At 27.0% G+C, this 10,260-nt stretch overlaps 1 protein-coding gene across 1 annotated transcript; it reads right to left on the reverse strand.

Moving 5' to 3' along the window:
* Positions 1-7,262: 7,262 nt before the first annotated feature.
* Positions 7,263-9,307, reverse strand: LOC114406766. The gene is made up of 2 exons (XM_028369575.1): positions 8,950-9,307; positions 7,263-7,971 (listed from the first exon to the last, which is right to left on the reverse strand). Exon 2 carries the CDS (start codon positions 7,919-7,921, stop codon positions 7,511-7,513), a length of 411 nt encoding a protein of 136 aa, XP_028225376.1. The 5' UTR covers positions 7,922-7,971; positions 8,950-9,307; the 3' UTR covers positions 7,263-7,510.
* Positions 9,308-10,260: the final 953 nt, after the last annotated feature.

Genomic DNA, 10,260 nt, shown 5'->3' on the forward strand with positions numbered 1-10,260 from the left:
CTTTTTTAAACTATGTAATTTTATTTTTTCTATTTTTAATTGGGATATTCTTTCTCATTTTTAAAAATTAAGTGACTTTAGTTCTTTGATCAATTTTTAGACTTGTTGATTGTATATTTTTTTATTTTAAATAAAGTAAACTCGTTAACAATTAAATAATTTTAAAAAAATATTTATAATATGTATAATAAACAAATAATTGTCCTTTAATATTTACATAATAATATTTGAAATTAAATGTAAAGACTAAAATAGTGAATTTTTAAATATCTCAATAAAAAATAAAAAAACTAAAGTCATAAACTTTTTAAATTGAAAAATGAAATGTCTCAATTAAAAAATTAAAAAACTAAAATTATAAATTTAAAAAAATAAAAAGACTAAAATTATATTTTATCCTAAAATTAAAAGCACGGTACAAAAGTCAGTATTAATATAGGTTGCTTAAGTAATGGTAAGCGCCTTACACAAAATATGAAAATGAAACACTTTATTTATTATTTATTTACTTATTAATTACTAATGAAAACCTAGAACTTAACATGTTACTTTTGTTTCTTTTTATTACGTGTCATAAGGAAATTTTTTATTTTAAAAGGTTAAAATAACATTAATTAATATACGTTTTAAAATAATAATATATACATATGAAAATAATAAATAAGAGAAAACGCATATTAAGAAATTGTCAATTTTAATTACTTTTTTCAATTTATATATTTATATTTTTAAACCATAAGAAAAAAATGTTTACATCGCACAGAAGGAGCTCCTTTGGTTTAGTAGTTCCGTAATTATTTTGAGACTTTTAAGTTTGATTATTTTTTGTCAGCTTAATTCGGCAATCACCTTGCCATACCGGTCATTGACTTAGAAATTCCTAAGTCCATTCGTGTCTTTATTTATTTCTCTAATGTTCCTAAACTCACGGCCACTTTTAATTGTAAATCTATAAATTTATCATTTTACACTCACGCGCGTATATATAATAAAGACATTATTGAAAAAAGTATTTTATGTGAAAATAAGATAAATGAACATTTATCATTAAATTTTATTATAAATAATTAATATTATAATATAAGTCATATTAATTTTTAAACAAATCTAATTCGATTGATTGAACATGATAGATAAATATTATACATCTCAGTATCGTGTTTGACTCCTATAGATAAAAAATAAAATAAAATAATCTTGAAATTTGATTAATAGGGGAGAGAAAAACATAAGTTTTTGTTTTGAAAAAAGTTTTATGCAAAATTAGTTTTAGAAAAAAAAAATGTTATAATCATAATAAAGGGCGATTTTTCTTCTTCGGAGGGAATGGTGTATTAAAGAAGAGAGTTTGACTTGTTATTTAGTTTAATTGGAAAGAAATTAGAGGAAAAGAAGAAGTTTTTTTAAAAAACCCCTTTATTTACAAGTTTAGGGGAAAATATAAAATACTAAAATGTCGACTTTGTTTCAATTCTTTCCCTCCTTCTCAACTCCCTGTGTGTTTGGAAATCAGTTCAATTCTTGTGTTTTGAAATCAGTTCAATTAAACTGTCAACCTATATTTAAAGTTTCCTCTTTGATTATGCATTAAAAGTTGGAAAGCTTCCATTCAACGTGTGGTCCAAACATATTTCCAAACGCATATACCATGCATATATATCAATTTATGATTATTTTGTTGCCATTATCTATAATTTTATATAATGTGATTTTTATTTATATAATTATTAAATTATAAATATATATTGTCTTAGTTTTTTATATTTTTTTGTTAAAATTGAATAATAATAATAATAAATATAGCATCAGAATTTTTTATATATATTTTAAAACAAAATATTATTTATCAGTAAAAGATTAAGTAATTTTATATTAATATAAAATTTTGTCAATTTGTATCCTATGTAATAAGAGTTTTGAATTCTGTTAGAATTTTACATAAAATTGTTGAAAAAAAAGTTAAATAATATTTTTTTTCTACCTTAGAAATTACAAATGACGGTTATATCTCTTAAATCATCTAGTAAAAAATTGATTCTGATTCTACTCACGGCATGTGATTATCGATTCAGGAGAATTTTATATGTGATGTAACTTAAACACAAGATATTCTATTAAATCAATAGTTTTTATTCATCTGAATACAATCAATAGTTTTTATTCATCTGAATACAATAAAATTTTATTTTAATGCATTAATTTTTTGGATTACTTATCGAATAATATAAGAGTTTATGTAATTTATAATGATATAAGTTGATCTTCCTGCTATGTGGGTGCACTTCAGCACTTATGCGCTTTTAAATAAAATTTTGTTTTCAGTAAATATTTTAAATTTTAATTTTTTGTACTTAAGAAAATTATTATTAGGTTTGGGTTTCTATATTTTAAAACTGAATAAGTTTAGCATCTACCGTACGTTGAGTGACTTTTGATAAGTGTTGGCTAACATCAATCCAGTCCAGCATTTTCATATATATCTTCTTTTTTTTTCATAAATTACCATATATATCTTAGTCATTACTGTTTAAAATCTTATAAATACCTTAATATTTAGTTTTAGTTAGAAATATTTTTTTTTGGTTTAGATCTATTTGAAAAGTGAATTATTTGGTGTCTTCAGTGTTTTTTTTAATCGTAAGTTAGCTAATTATAATTTATGGCATCATTATCATATCATGTACGGTGATAACTGTCACGTCAGTGTGTCGCAGTGAGTAGGAAGAAAAAGAATGAAAAGGAACACATGCATATAAATAAAGTTATTTAATTAAATTAAATTATAAATATAATTAGGATATTCAGCAATTTTTTTCTCTTCTTTATAAACTAATGAAAAAGAGGAAATCTATCCTATTTTTTCTTCTCATTAAAATTTGGGATATATATCTTGGAAGAGATAAAAAATAAAGTAAAGATAAGTAATTGATTAAAATACACATGATAGAGAAATAAAAAAGAAAAAAAGACTAATGAAGTATTGGTCAATTATAAATATTTATATTAAAGAAATATAAACGAGTTGACTGAGTAGAATGAGTAAATATTATAATTTTTTTCATCATGTCAATTCTTATCCATAAAAAATAATTATAGATGTTTATATAACATCAATACTCTTAAAAAAATTCGGCTTATCTTCTTTTCTTTATTTAAAGGAAATCGACAGGAATGAGCGAAGAGGGAATAAAAATAAGAAGACAAGGCTCCGGCAGAGATGAAACCCCTACAACTTCTAAAATGTCTCTCAAAACTCTTACATGCAATTATGCAACTTAATCATTTTGGTTCTGCTAAAATGAAATGTGCGGTTCAAAAATACAGTATAATTATAATAATTGATTAATATTAAAAAATTTAAATTCTATAAATTTTATTTGCATCCATTAATATCACGACTCATTAAAATTATATATTTTTATATTATAAATTAATACATAATTTAGAGTATAAATTTCACTCTCATTGTTCTTTCAATAAAATATGTTCAATATTCTATCTTTTTTCATTTGTAGGTACATTTCACACATTATTTTCGTTATAAATGGAAAAATAATTCATCTCTCAACCATTGAGTAACTTTTTAAAGTTATTTTTCATCCATCATTTATTTACTCTTAAAATCTTAGATTATAATGTATAATTAATCGTAACTTTTAGATTTAAAAAATAAATAATAAAACAAGAAATAATCTCTCTTATTTCTCTCTCTTAATATTTAGTATAGGAGGGGGTAGTGTTGTATTTTGTATTTTTGGGTGGTGAGAAATAAGGCAGGCCTTGTGCATTATTTTGAACTCCTTATGCCTTCAATAAAATTCTTTTGGCCTTTTAAAAAAGAATAGTATATGATAAATTTTAATCATTAATATTTTTTAATAAACAGTTATAACGTCACCTGAAGGAGTTACTATAACTCCTCTGTAGAAACCTGAATCCATCCTCGTGGATTAAAAAGTTCATCTCTCACTGTTAGACAGCTCGGATACAACATTCATGAACTCACAGCTTCTTTCAGTACTGGAATGTAATAATTTGATCAACCTAAGAATCAGTGTTATATGAAACCTAAAAAAGTTAATTTCACCAAATTGCAGTCCACCAACACCAATTGCAATACAACTTTCTAGGAATTCTATAACAAATATGTTTCTTAAACTTGAAAAGCAATACTCAACACAAATAGGTTACACGAGAAAAAAAAAAAAAAGTTTAATACGTGCACATACTATACAATTTTTTTTCTAAAACAATGTAAATCTTCTAATAAAAATGAACTTAAAAAGACTCAAATAGACTAAAAGACTTAAAGATTTTCTTTAAATTATTATTTTATTTTATCTTAATAGAAATATTAGTCACTTGTATGATTGATATTCTTTGTAAATATCTATTTAATATGATATGTACTGTGTAATAAATTATTAAATAAAAAAATTGAATTTAATGTTTATTTCTTAGTTGTAGAATGTAAAAATAGTGGTAGAATAGTCTCTTTGAGCCTATCATCTTCTTATAGATGACTCAAGTATTTTTCACATAGTCAAGAAATTAAACTCCAGTTAGTAAACATATTTAAAATTTTGTTATCTATCAATTAAGTTGGACGGCATTGGTTGCATAGACTATACAATATAATACAATGTATATGTATTATAATTTGAATTATTATATTTTAAAAATGCATATATAAAAAGTAATATGGTATTGAATGACTATATATCTATCCGCCACTTTTGAATAGTATGCAGCAATGAATATAAGATGCCAAAGTAATTAAGTATTATACATCGTGGCAGATTTTGGAACCACCCACATTTTCTGCAATTTCTATCTACCACCAAATATCGCACTTACTTTCCAATAGACAAGATATGAGCCTGCAGAGGATCTCATTAATAACGACGCAACGAGAACCAACTAGCGTTACCACTTATCTTACCACCATGAGGCCTGAGCATCAGTAACTTATTCAAGCCAATATTCTGCGGTAAAAATTTAGATTATAAGTGTTACCAACTTTAATAACTGAAATGGTACACTGAACTCAATAAGAGAGTACGTGTGTATTAATTTGTAATATACACTTTAACTTGTCTTAACTTGTTTTTATTTATCCAATGTCGGCAATGTGGAACTTCACTTTTCTGACTCTCAAGTTCAACTTGTTTCTTTTCTTTCTATTGTTTTGACTGTTTCTACTTTAATTTTTATTTTTTTTTTACTTCTACTCAAGTTAGCCTAAGAGACCTTAGGTTTGTGTTTCTTTTTTATGTGTTTGAGCTTGCGTGCAATGTATTACCAAGATCGGCATAAGGATAAAACTATTAAAGGTCAAACTTTAGATTCAACAAAAAAAAATTATTTCTCATTAGATTTTATATAATAAAAATGTCTAACATATAAAACTCTTTGAAGTTTATTTTGTCTTACTTATCATTGGATCGGTTGCGTACTGTCATCTAATAGGCCACAAGTCCTTTCATTTCTTTTTATTGCTTGGGTTATTTCAACTTCTTCCTTGTACTCAAGTTAGCATAAAAAATCTCATATTTATAAAAAAATTTTCACGTGCCTGACTTGTGCTTCTTCAGTCTCGTAGATCCATTTTTTTTTTCATCTTTCATTGTTGATACAGTTTGTTATGTCCTTCGGGCTTGATATCATGTTAGAGGACTCTGTTATTCCCACCCTAGTTTGTTGCTTTTCCACCCCTAGCTTTGTTTGTTATTTCACATTTTCAAAAAGACCCTTGATGAACATGTATTTCTGTTGTACGTAAACATGTTTCTATTAAGTTAGGGTGCACCCTTCATACCCAATGAAAACACTCATTGTGTATTTTACACAACATGAATGTGTTTTTCTTGTGTGTGAAAAACACATCCCCTAATCCAATAGAAATAAATTTATCGTGCACAATATATAACAAAAACACGTGTAACTAATTTTAGGTATAAGTTTTTTTTAAAAAAAGACTACTTTTAATTGTAATAAAAATAAAAAAAATTGTGATACAACTTAACCTTTTTTATCATAATCAAATTAGGTACAATACAAATAATTTTTTTAACTTAAATTGAATTAATTATGATAAAAGTTATCATTTGTAATAATAATCAAATTAATTCCAGTAAAAAGATAATCAAATTATGATACTAATTAATTTATATAATAATCAATTCAATTATTATTAAAAAGGATAACTTGTGTTTTCATTCATTCAAACTTTAAAAAAATAATATATCACAATTAATTCTATTGGTATAAAAAATAATGTGTGTTGTCATTGAAATTATTTGTATCATAGTTATTTTGATTACCAAAATAAAAATATATATATAATAGAATCGTAATTTCGTTATGTATTTAAATTTTAAATAATAGTGGAATTATAATTTTATTGTGTATTCATACATAATTTCGTTGAATATATATGTATAAGCCTAAAAAATTATTCACTCTCGTCTTGCTAGCAAATCAAAGCTCCAGCTCCAATAATCCATTAATCAAAGAAAATAGGTGAGTTATGGAGGACAGAAATAGGTCATACCAAACTAGAAATCTATGTTAAATAAGTCTTGCACATTTTTCAAAATTTGACCAATGTATTTATGATAAGTGATTTTAAGGCATCACTTGAACTTTTTAAAACCCTAATCTAACTCAAAGACTTGTAGTACCGAAAAATAGAAAAAGAAAAAAAGACAACACCAAACCAAAGTTCACCAAAAGAGACTGCAGCACAAGCTTCTAAGCAAGTCAACTAGATCTAACACTAGCTTACGCCTTCTTTGGGAACTCACTCTCTACAAAAGAAGGATCTCAATATCAATATCATCGTGCTTTTTTCAGCTTTACTCCTGATCGTTCACAATCATCACATGTTCCCCTTCTTTAATAGGAACACATTTTATCCATGCCCCCCTTATTTTTCTTCCTTTCTTATGTTTTGTCTTTCTATCTCCTTTGAAGATAAAATAACTAAATAACACTCAAAAGGCCAAAATGTGATAACACCTATTCCTAAGTTGACTAGATGGACGTGCCGGGCTTTATGTTGAAAACTTCAATGCAAGATTGGAGGACATTGAGGCTCATTGTTGACATAAGTTGTAGAAGACTTGGAATTTCAATCAGCATTGGACCATTCAACAATAGTTAGATTACTTGACATCACACACATGCTTGTTGAGTAAACAAACGTATCAAGAACTTAGTTAATTAAGAGAAATGAGAAATCCTCTTGTACCCACACGTGATGAAAAAAGAATATCTACAAAATTTCAGGCTTTCTTTTAGCAATAGTTTTATAGAGAAGACTAAAGGAGCACAGTCTGCTATGAATACTCAAAATTAAAATCAGAAATAGCACATGAAAGTCACAAAAGCAAAATGAGTAATAACAAGCAAACATAACAAGCCTTACACAATCAAACAATCCCTGTCTTGTGATAACAAACTCCATCTATTCCGAGGGCTTAAAACAGAAATATCATGAGAACCTTGCTCACTTGCAATCTACCCCAGCTTCAGCAGCACGGTGAGGCTTGTTCTTACGCCGGCTACCATTCTGTCGGAATCCAGTAGTCTTTATTGAATCTTCAGGGCCTGACTTTGCTAGGATGCCATTGTCCTCTTTCAAGGGATCTATCTTCTCTTTAACCTGTGTAGATCTCTTCCTTTTTCTTTTATTAACTGTGATAGCCTGAGTTTTCAAATCATCCGTAGAACCATTGCCTTTCACATTCTCCTCGTCTTTCTCAATTATTTCAGTTACTTCCACTTCTTCAATTTCATCTGTTAGTGGCTTCACTGGTCTTCCCCTTCTTCTATAAGCTGGGACTTTATCCTCTTCACCACTTCCAGGATCCTCAGCAATAACAGATTGCTTCTTCCCTTTTCCTCTGCCTCTGCCCATTGCCAAAAGCCCTTGTTGTCAAAATGTACTAAAATTTCTCTGTAAGAAATCTGCGCAGACAAAACAACTAATTATACTTCAAAATCCAAACATAGATCAAATAACTGAAACAAAACATGAGGTTTAAAAGTTGATGGTTAAAACTGCAAATCAATTTTGACTGATGCTACTTGAAACCAGGTAATTATGAGATGAAATGTTTTGTTTCTAAGTATCTCTAGCATCAATTATGTGTTTATACTAAATCAAAAGTAACAGAAGTCAAGTATGCAATTATAACTTATCTTCAGTTTATTACTATTTAAGGATCGAATAAAGAATGCATCAGTTGAAATTCTGATGCAAGCCAAGAGCAAGGACTTCGGGATATGGTTTACATATGCTCACTCTTTTAATTGACAACATAAAAAGACCTAAACATCATTTAGAAAATCATTGCAAAGAATGGTTTCTTTGGTCAATAATCAGAAGAAAAAAAACATGCACAAACACATTTCAGAACAACCTATTTCTGAAATTCTGAACAGCCTATTTCAGAACAACCAATCAAAGGATCAAGTTACCTTCAATTTCACCAAGGAAAATGACAAACACATCAAACAGTGAAAACATTACATCTCATTTCAATTTTCAAATCATTTTCTTTAGCAATAAATCGAACCACATAGCGGATCACCTAATCCTGAGCTGAGTCTGGGAACAGCCAAGAGAAACCCAAAATACAATAAAAACTTTATTTCAATGTAACCAATATATAATATTAACATTTTTTTTAAGCCCGAGTTCGATCTAGTTCATGCTCAATGTAAGTAGACTTCACAAACTCCTCTGCTTCAAAACAATAAGAAATCTTATACCAAAGAAGAATTGAAACCACTTTGGTAGTTTATTATAAGGATCAAAACAGAAGACAATAAACATCAGAAATAGAGGCAGAAAAAAGAAAAAGTAACCAATAACATTATAGATTTGCACAGAGAGAATTGAGATTGAGGAAGCAAGAGAGACAGAAGAGAAATGAAGCTAACCTCCTATATTGAATCAAATTTCTGCATATAAAAAACAACCCATTTTACAAAATCAGATAACAAAAATCCAGAAAGAGGGTAGACCCAGATGGAAGCATTGGTTTTTCTGAGAATGGTTTGAAGCAAAGCATTAACGGAGAGAAAGAGAGAAGAACAAAAGGTAAAAAATTTGATCTGGGTCAAAGAGAGTGAAGAGACAGATCAGAGAAGTGATGTGAATGAAGAGAAATATGAGATGAAAGATAGAGACTTGGTGAGTGGAAAAATGTGGAACTAGGTTAGAGAGCAGTGAGTGACCAAAGAAAGAACTGAAACAAGGCAGGGAGAAAGAACTGAAAAAGAGCGGAAGTAGGATGGAAAAATAGAAAATAAAAAAACATGGAAGATAGCTAGCCGAGAGTTGAAATTTTCTTCTTTTTTTTTTCTTTATTTATTACCGGTAGGATAATAGTAATGACTATTTGTCATAAAAAATATTTTTTTTTTTCCTTTGATCAAGTATTCCTACCTAAGACACAAAAAAGGTAAAAAGTTAAAATCTCCTGTTTTTTTCTACAATAATTTTTTTTGTTATCGTAATGAAAACAAGTTGAATTAAGTCAAGGCAAATAGTTAAAGTTAAAATTTCTTTTATTAAAAAAATTCTTAAAATTTAATATATTTGTTTAAAGAAGATTTTCCGAAATTACACAAATTTTCTTGTTTTTTAACATTCACATTAATATCCCACTAAAAAATAACTTTCATTACGATAACAAATTTTCATTTATTAACATTCACATTAAGCATATTATTTGTATATTTTTTAGTTGGAGACTTAGAATGAATAACTTTTAAAAAAACAAGAAATTAAATTATATTTTTAAACTTTTTAAGAAAAAAGGGGGAAGTTATTAATGTGAATATACAAATAATATGCTTAAATTTCTTAAGTTATTAATGTGAATATAATTTTCATTCTAAGTCTCCCACTAAAAAATATACAAATAATATGCTTAAAGCAAAACTCTGTAATAGGTCATTGAGATTTGAGTTAATGCAACTAGCAACATCGAATGTTTCAATCTTTCTATTTATATTTGTTCTTATAAAGAGATCTTAAGGACCTTCAATCTGGAAGTACTTCTTTTAAAAATATGAATATTGCATGCATTTACTGTGCATTTAAAGATTTTGAACATTGTTATGATATCTTCAAACTGTGAATGTTGTTTTTGTTACTCTGAAGTTGACAGAAAATAAGAAGAAAAATAGAATTTTCTATTTCTATATATAAATGTTTATTTTCTTTCAAAGATTATATTTCATATT

Source organism: Glycine soja, chromosome 3 (genome assembly GCF_004193775.1).
Source record: "Glycine soja cultivar W05 chromosome 3, ASM419377v2, whole genome shotgun sequence".
Classification (NCBI taxonomy): Eukaryota; Viridiplantae; Streptophyta; class Magnoliopsida; order Fabales; family Fabaceae; genus Glycine; species Glycine soja.

What these genes read in the sequence shown, in the direction of transcription:
- LOC114406766 (XM_028369575.1), bottom strand. Translation starts at nt 7,921, where the DNA reads ATGGGCAGAGGCAGAGGAAAAGGGAAGAAGCAATCTGTTATTGCTGAG.